General features: G+C 55.6%; 1 protein-coding gene across 1 annotated transcript in view; it reads left to right on the plus strand.

Annotated features, from left to right (window-relative positions):
• DMBT1 (deleted in malignant brain tumors 1) overlaps positions 1-15,085 on the plus strand; it is a 93,250-nt gene that overhangs the window by 40,902 nt on the left and 37,263 nt on the right. The window contains exons 20-27 of the mRNA XM_045040780.1: positions 573-599; positions 3,220-3,543; positions 6,064-6,387; positions 7,199-7,228; positions 7,844-7,870; positions 10,491-10,814; positions 13,335-13,658; positions 14,457-14,486. Of these exons, the coding sequence (XP_044896715.1) occupies positions 573-599; positions 3,220-3,543; positions 6,064-6,387; positions 7,199-7,228; positions 7,844-7,870; positions 10,491-10,814; positions 13,335-13,658; positions 14,457-14,486 (1,410 nt within the window). The remainder of the gene's footprint in view (positions 1-572; positions 600-3,219; positions 3,544-6,063; positions 6,388-7,198; positions 7,229-7,843; positions 7,871-10,490; positions 10,815-13,334; positions 13,659-14,456; positions 14,487-15,085) is intronic.

Below are 15,085 nucleotides of genomic sequence, written 5' to 3' on the forward strand. Positions count from 1 at the left end.
TAAGCCAGCCCTGGCCCCAAACTTTACTTCGAAGGGGGACTCTGGAGCTTTTGTCTCTCCTGGCCCTTCCCTGGTCCCTCTCAGTTATGTAGACACTTCCAGTTGAGCTGACAACACACGGACTGTCCTTACTGGCTCAGTGAAATAAGAGTCCTCTGGGTACACAGTCCTCACTAAGACTTTAGGTGACAGGCAGGCTGTCTCGGGAACATTTCTGCTGGATTGCATTGTCTGGACCAAACGCTCCATGTGTTGGGAGAATAGAGATGTTTTCACGTCCTACTCCCCACGTGGAGCCTACGCGATGCATTTCCCAACAACAGTGTCATGATAGCACGGCAGTTACCACTGTACCTGGCACCACCTCGTTGCCGTTGTGGTGGACATTCGACTGTGGGATTTTGCCTCTTGGCAGGCTCTTCGCAGAGACCCCTTTCTCCTCTATCCGGCAGAACTCCTCAGATATCACCACCACTGGCCCCACCTGATAGTCCCTTGAGCCAACCTTGATTGACTCCCCCTCCTTTCTAATTCTACGTTTTGTTTCTGTCTCTCTCTCTCTGTCTCTCCAGATTGGTGGTATACAAGTCCTTCGTACGGTAAGCATCCTTGATTTCCTGCCGAAATATTATCATCAACACCATAACCAACTGGCGAAGGGAAAAATTCCTAAATGTGGGTTCGGCTTCCGCCCTAACCACCGTAGTCAGTGTGGGGCGTTCTGTTTCCCCACAAGAATTATGATTTCCTGCCACGTACCGGTTGTGGGATCTACTAGTCAGGATGCTTTTGTTCGCAAGTGACCGGAACCCAGCTCCACCTGTCTTATGCTAGGAGAGAGTCAGTGTCTCCCATAATGAGGACATCAGTGGTGGGTGGGTCTAGCTTCAGGAACAACGGGATGTACAAGTCCCAGGACCGGCTGCTCACAGTGCTTGTCTTAGCACCATTTTCTCTGATGTGCTCGGGCTCACTATGGCCGTGCTTTGTGCACATGAGGGGCCGATGCCAGCGCCAGGTCCCCATGCCACCAGGAGAAGGACTCTGTTTGTCACCCATTCTCTGGCTGACATGTGCTGGGAGACCTCTGATACCTGCTTGGGAAGAGATGAGTCACCGGAACCATGTGCATGGGCTCTGATTCCCGGGTCAGGGTCCCCATGGCCACCGTCCTATTCCTCAGGAGACAGGGACAAGATGTGCTACTAGGGCCTCCTTGACCCTCACGGACAGGGGTCTTGGCCACTTGACTTCATAGGACCGATGGTGTCTGTACCTACAACTCAAGGCAAGCGGTTTCTGACCGAAAGAGGCTCTTCCCTGTCAGAGCTTTGTTCCGTCCCAAGTGCTCTCTGCTGAATGCTGCCCACATTTGCCCAGTCCAGGCACAGAAGCTTGCCTCTCCCAGGGGTGTCAGGCCATGTCACGCTCTACTCTGGAGCTGTCCTCCGGTTTCGGGTCCAGTTCTGTGCTGACAGTGCAGTGTCCGTGGAGCAACTGAGAGGGCCTGGATTGCCCCCAGAGCCTGGGAGCTCGTCTTCCGTAGGGACCGTAGGGGTGTCTGCTCCTGCTTCTTTCAGTCCTACGGTAGGACGGGGATGATGGTCTGTGTGACTCAGGACTGTAGCCAATGGCCAAATAGTGCTTGCTTTCTGCTCTTTGGGTCTCTGGGCATAACCGCTACCCCCCAATTCTCCAGCCTAAGGTCTAGAGTCCGCAGTTTTTAGGATAGTCAGAGCGGTGCCACCGTCACAGTATCTACTTCCAGAATTGTTCATGCCCCTGATGAAGATTCCATGCCGTTACCATTCACACCCAATCCCATTTCTCTCTGGTCATCACCTGTCTGCCTTCTATCAATAAGGATTTATTTACTCTGGCATTTTCGTATGAATGGATTCGTGCTCACGTGGCCTTTTGTGGCTGGCTTCTTTCAATGGCAGACTCTCTCAAGGTTCACCGTGATGGCACACGTACACAGTGGCCCCATGAATCCCTAGCCTTTTTTTTTTTTTTAAACCATGCATCGGTTGAAGGCCATGTCGATTAATTTTATCGTTGACTCATTTGAATAGCCTTTCCATGACTGCTGTGTACAATTTTGATATTTGAACAGCTGTTTACAGATCGCCTGGGTATATACCTAGGGGTGGAATGTGTGGGTCAAGTGATGACGTTATGTTTCTTCCTTGTGGAAGCACTGAACTGTTTGCCACAGTAGCCACGCCAACGTAGGGGGCCATTAGCAGTGTCTGGAAGTTGTGCTTTCTCTACATCCTCAACGCCACGACTTCTTCTGTCACTTTCATTGTAGTCATCTCTCTGTGGATAGGATTTGCCTTTTCCTAACGGAAAACAGGGGAAGCGGTCGTCTTCTCATGGGTTTGTTGCATGTGTCCATCTTCTTTGGAGACCAGAGGTCTCATTGAACGCATGCCTGAAAGAATGCGAACCAGACAATGGTCACGCCCCAGCCCAGCTCACAGGGTGCAAAGGGCTGGGTCCAGGTGAGCCCGATCACTCATGAGGTGTGCTGTCGTGCTGAACCTGGCAAATGACCTTCCTGCCGGCAGACCTAAGGCTGCCGTGTTGTGTTTCTTTTCTGCCACCCACAGGTCCGGGCTGCTGTAGGTGTGCACAGCTCAGAGTCAGTGATCGTTAGTCCTGCCCACTGGTAGCATATTCAGAGGGCTCACGGACTGTTTCAGATTGAGTACAAGCTCGGGGCTTAAGAGCGACACGAGTCAGTGGTCAGCATAAAGGAACCTTCACGAGAACCCTCAGGCCCAGTAGTAGGGCGCACGATATAGGACGGTCAGGGGAAGGTGGAGTCTGCAAGCACTAGGTCTGGGACGGTTTCTTGATGGTGGCTGGGTAGGAACTGTGGGCTTGATGTAGGCGCTTGGGTTGGTCATCGAGGTAGGGAGGCAGGCGGCTGGCTTTCACCCTTCGCCCCTGCTTCCCATGACCAGTCAGCAATCCCAATGCTGACATCGTGGGCCACCAAACTGTGCACATGCGTAAACCGCGTGACCCTCCAGGGTATCTGAATAGCCCCTCGATGAGGAATAATGGCGAGCAGGCTTCAGAGAGTCCTGTGCTGGGCAACCTTAACCTGCATGCAGAAGTCATGGTCCCTGAAGTAATTCTTGTCCACTGAGACCCTGGGGCTTTTCCTCCAGGGAGGAAGAGAAAGATAACTTTCCTGTCTCCTGCTAGGGAACGAGACAGGTTTGTCCCTGAGGCTGGTGAATGGAAGTGACCAGTGTCAGGGCCGCGTGGAGGTCCTGTACCGAGGCTCCTGGGGCACCGTGTGTGACGACAGCTGGGACACCAATGACGCCGACGTGGTGTGCAGGCAGCTGGGCTGTGGCCGGGCCGTGTCGGCCCCGGGAAGTGCCCGCTTTGGTGAGGGCTCAGGGCCCATTGTCCTGGACGACGTGCGCTGCTCCGGGCAAGAGTCCTACCTGTGGCGCTGCCCCCACAACGGCTGGAACTCGCACAACTGTCGCCATGGGGAGGACGCCAGTGTCATCTGCTCAGGTGAACTTCCAAACTCTCATGGCAAATACTGAGAACCGACACACTCCTTTCTCCAGGGTCCCCACCCGATCTCTCCTGGATATCTGTGTCTCTAGGTCTCCTGGGCGCAGCTGTCCCCTGGAGTGCCACAGAGGTGGACCACAGGGGCGGCTGCCCTCTTTCTGTGGACAGAAATTGCTTGGGATTATCAGTGACACTGTGGGTGACAAGGTGCATTCACCATTCGGTGGGCAGGCAAAATGACCCCCTGCTTGTCAGCTGGATCATCTGCTCAGTCCACACCTGATTTCCTAGGGCCCTTTTCTCAAGGTGCACCTTTTGGGAATGTGGTTGAAAGATGAGCCACCTTCACTCCTTCGTGGCCCTCTGCTTCTGGGTCCTGCATGAAGCCAACCTAGAGAGCAGGATTGCAGTCTAGATTGCGCATCGGGGGCGACAGTGATAGTAGTGGAGAAGGGGATCGATGTAGGGAATGGCTGGTGAGTGGTACATGGAACACTGATGAGCCACCCAGGACCCCGGGGCCTGGGCTTGGCCCCCTGCAGAAAGCCTGTGAAACCTTGTCGAGGCTGAGCGCGTGGCACCTGGGATGAGAGGCTGGGGATCTTCGTAGCATAACTGTCCAACCCATTCTAGCTGTTTCCACGTGGCGTGGATGCAGTGGTTCTGAGGGTGTTCGTGGGCCTGCTGGTGGCATTCCGTCTGCCGGAAAGCCAGTCCTCAGGCCCAGCAAAAGGCAGGCAATGGCAGTGGGACGTAGGGTGGGGCTCCCAGAGGACTGAGAGATTCATGGAGGGCCCTTGCTGTGTCTGCCCAAGGACACGTGGAGTCATCTGCTTGTGAGATTAGGCTGATTTCTTCAACCTTTGATCCAGTTGGAGCACCTGTGTGCTTTTGCGTCTGCCTTGAGGATTTTTTCTATCACAGCCGTTCACCCCAATCTACAGTTTGCCCGGGGGAGTCTCAGGTGACCCCACTGGGAATGTCTCTTTTCATGGTTCCCATCCTTCTTCTCAGCGCTCAGGGAGAAGCACCGCTCTTGGTCGAAATTATGGGTATCCCGTGTTTCTGCTTGTCGGTTAGTCACCACAGTGGCTCTTAAAGAGACCTGGAGCTCTCAGAGGCCCGTCTGGCCATCAGCCCAGGAGGTTTCATCTAGTTGTTTCAGGCTGTCCCAGGAGACAGCTGCGTGCAGGTTCAGGGACCTGGCCTCTGTGTTTGGATTTCAGCTGTAATGCAGTCTGGGCCGACACGTTGGCTGGAACAGTGGGCACGGATGACCACTGCCCTTCTCCTGAAGGGACCTCAGAGCATGCTGGATTCTCTCCATCGCTCGCTGTGTGGAACGCCCTCAGATTCATCTGTGTCCCGTGCATACATCCAAAGCAGATGAACAGCGCCCTGGGGGTGAAAGTGTAACAAGTGATGGTGTGTTACAGGCACTGGGATACCTGACTCATTTCAGGTTGACCCAGCACCACTCAGGCATGCATACCTCAGGGTGGGTAGGATGCAAGGGCCCTCTGAGGGAGACAATGACACGCCAGGTTTCGAGATGGGTGTGGACGGACCAGGTGGTCCTCCTGCAGAGCCTTCATCCCAACAGGGCTGGCCGAGCAACAGGCCTGTGCAGCAAGGTGACAATTGCAGGCGTCAGTGGTCAAGAGGCCCGCCACACACTCTTTTCGAAGACTCCCTCCCGAGATGTCTACCTCTCGCTCTTCCCTCTGTCACGACTTCTGGGTACCTGGCCCCCTGTCTACCCACCTATAAGACCAACAAGGAGTAAATATTCGTACCCAAGCCCCTGGCTCACTCTCCTTCTACATAAAGGTTGGTTATGGAAGTCACAGGAGGAGACTCGGGGTGTGTCTTTGCTCTCTTTGCCCCTCTGTGTGTGTTTGTGTTTGGTAGCAGAAAGAGGTGACTCTCAGATCCCAGGTCAGACGCTATGCGGATAGCCCCCTGACTCCAGTGGGATCGATGTTCAGTGCTGACCATTCTGCAGGAGGTTAATGTAATGCTTGGAGGTCTGTCCAATCTCCTGAGACCTCTCTCGTGGCTCGCAGGCCGTGGAGCGTAGCCTTGGGAAGAAGGGGGCCCATGTGCTAGTATTCCACCTTTCTTGCCACGTTGCAAGCAGGTCGTGGGGCTCTGCCCGAACCCAGGCAGGACCCTACAGAAGCCAACAAGCTGCCCAACAGGGCAGTGGTCTCGGCCTGACAGCGATGGCTGGAAGATGCCCTCGTGAGCATGCCCAGCGTGGATGGGGGTTGTCTTCCTCCTCACATGCATTGCGTCATAGCGTCCTTTCCTGCATCGTGGCATCCTTTGGACAGGTCTGTCTAGGTGTCTCAGCTCTCAGGGTGCATGGGCTGAAGATTAAGCTCTTGGCATGTTCGAAAGGGAACGATGCCCGGGGAAGACTGGCCGTGAGCAAGCTTTTGAGTGTGGACCAAGCCTTAAGCCTTTGGCCAGAAGATAGACATGGACAGTGGGTTTTGTTCTTTGTCTTGCTAGGGAACGAGGCAGGTTTGTCCCTGAGGCTGGTGAATGGAGGTGACCGGTGTCAGGGCCGCGTGGAAGTCCTGTACCAAGGCTCCTGGGGCACCGTGTGTGACGACGACTGGGACATCAATGACGCCAACGTGGTGTGCAGGCAGCTGGGCTGTGGCTGGGCCGTGTCGGCCCCGGGAAGTGCCCGCTTTGGTCAGGGCTCAGGGCCCATTGTCCTGGACAACGTGCGCTGCTCCGGGCAAGAGTCCTACCTGTGGCGCTGCCCCCACAACGGCTGGAACTCGCACAACTGTGCCCATGGTGAGGACGCCAGTGTCATCTGTTCAGGTGAGCCTCTCGTCGTTGGGAGTTTCTCTTGCTGTCGGGTAGGGAAGAGAGACGTCCTGTTCGGATCAGATCGTTGGAAGCTCTTTATACCATCCTTGTCTTCCTCACGTCTCCTCTACTCTCCCCCAGTGTCAGTGTCAGTTTTTGTCAGGCTGCCAGGTGTGGAGATGGCAAAGTAGGACACGTGCCAAACTGCCAGTCCCCGCGAAGCCGTTACTGGCCCTCCTGCAACATTGCAGGTGGCGGCGAGTGATCAGCCTGCTGAACGGGGGTCTCTCGCGGGGAGCCCGGGGCTAGGATTGCAGACCAACCTGTATGTGTGTGGCTACGGCCGCCGCGGGTTTGGGGTCCTGAGCCCCTGACTGCATGTCCCCCGCTGGAGGGGTGATGCCCGGTCCGTGCGGCGGGTCTGTGGTGCGATGGGCCAGCTGCTTCTGCAATGACTGCCAGACAAACCTTGTCATGAGCCGTGCCTAGGCCTGAAAGTTCAGCCGTGGCATGTTGGCGGGGGCTGGACGCCTCGGTGTTGCTGCCGTGGTGAGCGGCTGAAAGCTCAAGGCACACGTTGGGTTTGTGTCAACTCGCTCACCGCTCGTAGCCATGGAGCCAATCACCTTGACATGGGAAATCATGTTCTTGGTGTGCCTGGCCCTTTGAAGAGGGTCGTCCTTCCAGGGTGTGGATGTCACGGGCCCTACCCTCCGTGGCTGGGGACCAGCATCGATGGCATCTGACCCGCTCAGACCCTTCCCCCTTGCGTCCGGTTGGGGCAGCTCTGTGCGGTGTCTCACGTGCTCTTGTCTCTTCACAGCTGCCCAGTCCCAGCCCACGACCACACCAGGTGAGTTCTGCTGCCTCTTGACTCCTGAGCATCTGTCTCCTCTTGTAAGCCAGCCCTGGCCCCAAACTTTACTTCGAAGGGGGACTCTGGAGCTTTTGTCTCTCCTGGCCCTTCCCTGGTCCCTCTCAGTTATGTAGACACTTCCAGTTGAGCTGACAACACACGGACTGTCCTTACTGGCTCAGTGAAATAAGAGTCCTCTGGGTACACAGTCCTCACTAAGACTTTAGGTGACAGGCAGGCTGTCTCGGGAACATTTCTGCTGGATTGCATTGTCTGGACCAAACGCTCCATGTGTTGGGAGAATAGAGATGTTTTCACGTCCTACTCCCCACGTGGAGCCTACGCGATGCATTTCCCAACAACAGTGTCATGATAGCACGGCAGTTACCACTGTACCTGGCACCACCTCGTTGCCGTTGTGGTGGACATTCGACTGTGGGATTTTGCCTCTTGGCAGGCTCTTCGCAGAGACCCCTTTCTCCTCTATCCGGCAGAACTCCTCAGATATCACCACCACTGGCCCCACCTGATAGTCCCTTGAGCCAACCTTGATTGACTCCCCCTCCTTTCTAATTCTACGTTTTGTTTCTGTCTCTCTCTCTGTCTCTCCAGATTGGTGGTATACAAGTCCTTCGTACGGTAAGCATCCTTGATTTCCTGCCGAAATATTATCATCAACACCATAACCAACTGGCGAAGGGAAAAATTCCTAAATGTGGGTTCGGCTTCCGCCCTAACCACCGTAGTCAGTGTGGGGCGTTCTGTTTCCCCACAAGAATTATGATTTCCTGCCACGTACCGGTTGTGGGATCTACTAGTCAGGATGCTTTTGTTCGCAAGTGACCGGAACCCAGCTCCACCTGTCTTATGCTAGGAGAGAGTCAGTGTCTCCCATAATGAGGACATCAGTGGTGGGTGGGTCTAGCTTCAGGAACAACGGGATGTACAAGTCCCAGGACCGGCTGCTCACAGTGTTTGTCTTAGCACCATTTTCTCTGATGTGCTCGGGCTCACTATGGCCGTGCTTTGTGCACATGAGGGGCCGATGCCAGCGCCAGGTCCCCATGCCACCAGGAGAAGGACTCTGTTTGTCACCCATTCTCTGGCTGACATGTGCTGGGAGGCCTCTGATACCTGCTTGGGAAGAGATGAGTCACCGGAACCATGTGCATGGGCTCTGATTCCCGGGTCAGGGTCCCCATGGCCACCGTCCTATTCCTCAGGAGACAGGGACAAGATGTGCTACTAGGGCCTCCTTGACCCTCACGGACAGGGGTCTTGGCCACTTGACTTCATAGGACCGATGGTGTCTGTACCTACAACTCAAGGCAAGCGGTTTCTGACCGAAAGAGGCTCTTCCCTGTCAGAGCTTTGTTCCGTCCCAAGTGCTCTCTGCTGAATGCTGCCCACATTTGCCCAGTCCAGGCACAGAAGCTTGCCTCTCCCAGGGGTGTCAGGCCATGTCACGCTCTACTCTGGAGCTGTCCTCCGGTTTCGGGTCCAGTTCTGTGCTGACAGTGCAGTGTCCGTGGAGCAACTGAGAGGGCCTGGATTGCCCCCAGAGCCTGGGAGCTCGTCTTCCGTAGGGACCGTAGGGGTGTCTGCTCCTGCTTCTTTCAGTCCTACGGTAGGACGGGGATGATGGTCTGTGTGACTCAGGACTGTAGCCAATGGCCAAATAGTGCTTGCTTTCTGCTCTTTGGGTCTCCGGGCATAACCGCTACCCCCCAATTCTCCAGCCTAAGGTCTAGAGTCCGCAGTTTTTAGGATAGTCAGAGCGGTGCCACCGTCACAGTATCTACTTCCAGAATTGTTCATGCCCCTGATGAAGATTCCATGCCGTTACCATTCACACCCAATCCCATTTCTCTCTGGTCATCACCTGTCTGCCTTCTATCAATAAGGATTTATTTACTCTGGCATTTTCGTATGAATGGATTCGTGCTCACGTGGCCTTTTGTGGCTGGCTTCTTTCAATGGCAGACTCTCTCAAGGTTCACCGTGATGGCACACGTACACAGTGGCCCCATGAATCCCTAGCCTTTTTTGTTTTTTTAAACCATGCATCGGTTGAAGGCCATGTCGATTAATTTTATCGTTGACTCATTTGAATAGCCTTTCCATGACTGCTGTGTACAATTTTGATATTTGAACAGCTGTTTACAGATCGCCTGGGTATATACCTAGGGGTGGAATGTGTGGGTCAAGTGATGACGTTATGTTTCTTCCTTGTGGAAGCACTGAACTGTTTGCCACAGTAGCCACGCCAACGTAGGGGGCCATTAGCAGTGTCTGGAAGTTGTGCTTTCTCTACATCCTCAACGACACGACTTCTTCTGTCACTTTCATTGTAGTCATCTCTCTGTGGATAGGATTTGCCTTTTCCTAACGGAAAACAGGGGAAGCGGTCGTCTTCTCATGGGTTTGTTGCATGTGTCCATCTTCTTTGGAGACCAGAGGTCTCATTGAACGCATGCCTGAAAGAATGCGAACCAGACAATGGTCACGCCCCAGCCCAGCTCACAGGGTGCAAAGGGCTGGGTCCAGGTGAGCCCGATCACTCATGAGGTGTGCTGTCGTGCTGAACCTGGCAAATGACCTTCCTGCCGGCAGACCTAAGGCTGCCGTGTTGTGTTTTTTTTCTGCCACCCACAGGTCCGGGCTGCTGTAGGTGTGCACAGCTCAGAGTCAGTGATCGTTAGTCCTGCCCACTGGTAGCATATTCAGAGGGCTCACGGACTGTTTCAGATTGAGTACAAGCTCGGGGCTTAAGAGCGACACGAGTCAGTGGTCAGCATAAAGGAACCTTCACGAGAACCCTCAGGCCCAGTAGTAGGGCGCACGATATAGGACGGTCAGGGGAAGGTGGAGTCTGCAAGCACTAGGTCTGGGACGGTTTCTTGATGGTGGCTGGGTAGGAACTGTGGGCTTGATGTAGGCGCTTGGGTTGGTCATCGAGGTAGGGAGGCAGGCGGCTGGCTTTCACCCTTCGCCCCTGCTTCCCATGACCAGTCAGCAATCCCAATGCTGACATTGTGGGCCACCAAACTGTGCACATGCGTAAACCGCGTGACCCCCCAGGGTATCTGAATAGCCCCTCGATGAGGAATAATGGCGAGCAGGCTTCAGAGAGTCCTGTGCTGGGCAACCTTAACCTGCATGCAGAAGTCATGGTCCCTGAAGTAATTCTTGTCCACTGAGACCCTGGGGCTTTTCCTCCAGGGAGGAAGAGAAAGATAACTTTCCTGTCTCCTGCTAGGGAACGAGACAGGTTTGTCCCTGAGGCTGGTGAATGGAAGTGACCAGTGTCAGGGCCGCGTGGAGGTCCTGTACCGAGGCTCCTGGGGCACCGTGTGTGACGACAGCTGGGACACCAATGACGCCGACGTGGTGTGCAGGCAGCTGGGCTGTGGCCGGGCCGTGTCGGCCCCGGGAAGTGCCCGCTTTGGTGAGGGCTCAGGGCCCATTGTCCTGGACGACGTGCGCTGCTCCGGGCAAGAGTCCTACCTGTGGCGCTGCCCCCACAACGGCTGGAACTCGCACAACTGTCGCCATGGGGAGGACGCCAGTGTCATCTGCTCAGGTGAACTTCCAAACTCTCATGGCAAATACTGAGAACCGACACACTCCTTTCTCCAGGGTCCCCGCCCGATCTCTCCTGGATATCTGTGTCTCTAGGTCTCCTGGGCGCAGCTGTCCCCTGGAGTGCCACAGAGGTGGACCACAGGGGCGGCTGCCCTCTTTCTGTGGAGAGAAATTGCTTGGGATTATCAGTGACACTGTGGGTGACAAGGTGCATTCACCATTCGGTGGGCAGGCAAAATGACCCCCTGCTTGTCAGCTGGATCATCTGCTCAGTCCACACCTGATTTCCTAGGGCCCTTTTCTCAAGGTGCACCTTTTGGGAATGTGGTTGAAAGATGAGCCACCTTCACTCCTTCGTGGCCCTCTGCTTCTGGGTCCTGCATGAAGCCAACCTAGAGAGCAGGATTGCAGTCTAGATTGCGCATCGGGGGCGACAGTGATAGTAGTGGAGAAGGGGATCGATGTAGGGAATGGCTGGTGAGTGGTACATGGAACACTGATGAGCCACCCAGGACCCCGGGGCCTGGGCTTGGCCCCCTGCAGAAAGCCTGTGAAACCTTGTCGAGGCTGAGCGCGTGGCACCTGGGATGAGAGGCTGGGGATCTTCGTAGCATAACTGTCCAACCCATTCTAGCTGTTTCCACGTGGCGTGGATGCAGTGGTTCTGAGGGTGTTCGTGGGCCTGCTGGTGGCATTCCGTCTGCCGGAAAGCCAGTCCTCAGGCCCAGCAAAAGGCAGGCAATGGCAGTGGGACGTAGGGTGGGGCTCCCAGAGGACTGAGAGATTCATGGAGGGCCCTTGCTGTGTCTGCCCAAGGACACGTGGAGTCATCTGCTTGTGAGATTAGGCTGATTTCTTCAACCTTTGATCCAGTTGGAGCACCTGTGTGCTTTTGCGTCTGCCTTGAGGATTTTTTCTATCACAGCCGTTCACCCCAATCTACAGTTTGCCCGGGGGAGTCTCAGGTGACCCCACTGGGAATGTCTCTTTTCATGGTTCCCATCCTTCTTCTCAGCGCTCAGGGAGAAGCACCGCTCTTGGTCGAAATTATGGGTATCCCGTGTTTCTGCTTGTCGGTTAGTCACCACAGTGGCTCTTAAAGAGACCTGGAGCTCTCAGAGGCCCGTCTGGCCATCAGCCCAGGAGGTTTCATCTAGTTGTTTCAGGCTGTCCCAGGAGACAGCTGCGTGCAGGTTCAGGGACCTGGCCTCTGTGTTTGGATTTCAGCTGTAATGCAGTCTGGGCCGACACGTTGGCTGGAACAGTGGGCACGGATGACCACTGCCCTTCTCCTGAAGGGACCTCAGAGCATGCTGGATTCTCTCCATCGCTCGCTGTGTGGAACGCCCTCAGATTCATCTGTGTCCCGTGCATACATCCAAAGCAGATGAACAGCGCCCTGGGGGTGAAAGTGTAACAAGTGATGGTGTGTTACAGGCACTGGGATACCTGACTCATTTCAGGTTGACCCAGCACCACTCAGGCATGCATACCTCAGGGTGGGTAGGATGCAAGGGCCCTCTGAGGGAGACAATGACATGCCAGGTTTCGAGATGGGTGTGGACGGACCAGGTGGTCCTCCTGCAGAGCCTTCATCCCAACAGGGCTGGCCGAGCAACAGGCCTGTGCAGCAAGGTGACAATTGCAGGCGTCAGTGGTCAAGAGGCCCGCCACACACTCTTTTCGAAGACTCCCTCCCGAGATGTCTACCTCTCGCTCTTCCCTCTGTCACGACTTCTGGGTACCTGGCCCCCTGTCTACCCACCTATAAGACCAACAAGGAGTAAATATTCGTACCCAAGCCCCTGGCTCACTCTCCTTCTACATAAAGGTTGGTTATGGAAGTCACAGGAGGAGACTCGGGGTGTGTCTTTGCTCTCTTTGCCCCTCTGTGTGTGTTTGTGTTTGGTAGCAGAAAGAGGTGACTCTCAGATCCCAGGTCAGACGCTATGCGGATAGCCCCCTGACTCCAGTGGGATCGATGTTCAGTGCTGACCATTCTGCAGGAGGTTAATGTAATGCTTGGAGGTCTGTCCAATCTCCTGAGACCTCTCTCGTGGCTCGCAGGCCGTGGAGCGTAGCCTTGGGAAGAAGGGGGCCCATGTGCTAGTATTCCACCTTTCTTGCCACGTTGCAAGCAGGTCGTGGGGCTCTGCCCGAACCCAGGCAGGACCCTACAGAAGCCAACAAGCTGCCCAACAGGGCAGTGGTCTCGGCCTGACAGCGATGGCTGGAAGATGCCCTCGTGAGCATGCCCAGCGTGGATGGGGGTTGTCTTCCTCCTCACATGCATTGCGTCATAGCGTCCTTTCCTGCATCGTGGCATCCTTTGGACAGGTCTGTCTAGGTGTCTCAGCTCTCAGGGTGCATGGGCTGAAGATTAAGCTCTTGGCATGTTCGAAAGGGAACGATGCCCGGGGAAGACTGGCCGTGAGCAAGCTTTTGAGTGTGGACCAAGCCTTAAGCCTTTGGCCAGAAGATAGACATGGACAGTGGGTTTTGTTCTTTGTCTTGCTAGGGAACGAGGCAGGTTTGTCCCTGAGGCTGGTGAATGGAGGTGACCGGTGTCAGGGCCGCGTGGAAGTCCTGTACCAAGGCTCCTGGGGCACCGTGTGTGACGACGACTGGGACATCAATGACGCCAACGTGGTGTGCAGGCAGCTGGGCTGTGGCTGGGCCGTGTCGGCCCCGGGAAGTGCCCGCTTTGGTCAGGGCTCGGGGCCCATTGTCCTGGACAACGTGCGCTGCTCCGGGCAAGAGTCCTACCTGTGGCGCTGCCCCCACAACGGCTGGAACTCGCACAACTGTGCCCATGGTGAGGACGCCAGTGTCATCTGTTCAGGTGAGCCTCTCGTCGTTGGGAGTTTCTCTTGCTGTCGGGTAGGGAAGAGAGACGTCCTGTTCGGATCAGATCGTTGGAAGCTCTTTATACCATCCTTGTCTTCCTCACGTCTCCTCTACTCTCCCCCAGTGTCAGTGTCAGTTTTTGTCAGGCTGCCAGGTGTGGAGATGGCAAAGTAGGACACGTGCCAAACTGCCAGTCCCCGCGAAGCCGTTACTGGCCCTCCTGCAACATTGCAGGTGGCGGCGAGTGATCAGCCTGCTGAACGGGGGTCTCTCGCGGGGAGCCCGGGACCAACCTGTATGTGTGTGGCTACGGCCGCCGCGGGTTTGGGGTCCTGAGCCCCTGACTGCATGTCCCCCGCTGGAGGGGTGATGCCCGGTCCGTGCGGCGGGTCTGTGGTGCGATGGGCCAGCTGCTTCTGCAATGACTGCCAGACAAACCTTGTCATGAGCCGTGCCTAGGCCTGAAAGTTCAGCCGTGGCATGTTGGCGGGGGCTGGACGCCTCGGTGTTGCTGCCGTGGTGAGCGGCTGAAAGCTCAAGGCACACGTTGGGTTTGTGTCAACTCGCTCACCGCTCGTAGCCATGGAGCCAATCACCTTGACATGGGAAATCATGTTCTTGGTGTGCCTGGCCCTTTGAAGAGGGTCGTCCTTCCAGGGTGTGGATGTCACGGGCCCTACCCTCCGTGGCTGGGGACCAGCATCGATGGCATCTGACCCGCTCAGACCCTTCCCCCTTGCGTCCGGTTGGGGCAGCTCTGTGCGGTGTCTCACGTGCTCTTGTCTCTTCACAGCTGCCCAGTCCCAGCCCACGACCACACCAGGTGAGTTCTGCTGCCTCTTGACTCCTGAGCATCTGTCTCCTCTTGTAAGCCAGCCCTGGCCCCAAACTTTACTTCGAAGGGGGACTCTGGAGCTTTTGTCTCTCCTGGCCCTTCCCTGGTCCCTCTCAGTTATGTAGACACTTCCAGTTGAGCTGACAACACACGGACTGTCCTTACTGGCTCAGTGAAATAAGAGTCCTCTGGGTACACAGTCCTCACTAAGACTTTAGGTGACAGGCAGGCTGTCTCGGGAACATTTCTGCTGGATTGCATTGTCTGGACCAAACGCTCCATGTGTTGGGAGAATAGAGATGTTTTCACGTCCTACTCCCCACGTGGAGCCTACGCGATGCATTTCCCAACAACAGTGTCATGATAGCACGGCAGTTACCACTGTACCTGGCACCACCTCGTTGCCGTTGTGGTGGACATTCGACTGTGGGATTTTGCCTCTTGGCAGGCTCTTCGCAGAGACCCCTTTCTCCTCTATCCGGCAGAACTCCTCAGATATCACCACCACTGGCCCCACCTGATAGTCCCTTGAGCCAACCTTGATTGACTCCCCCTCCTTTCTAATTCTACGTTTTGTTTCTGTCTCT

Source organism: Felis catus, chromosome D2 (genome assembly GCF_018350175.1).
Source record: "Felis catus isolate Fca126 chromosome D2, F.catus_Fca126_mat1.0, whole genome shotgun sequence".
NCBI lineage: Eukaryota > Metazoa > Chordata > Mammalia > Carnivora > Felidae > Felis > Felis catus.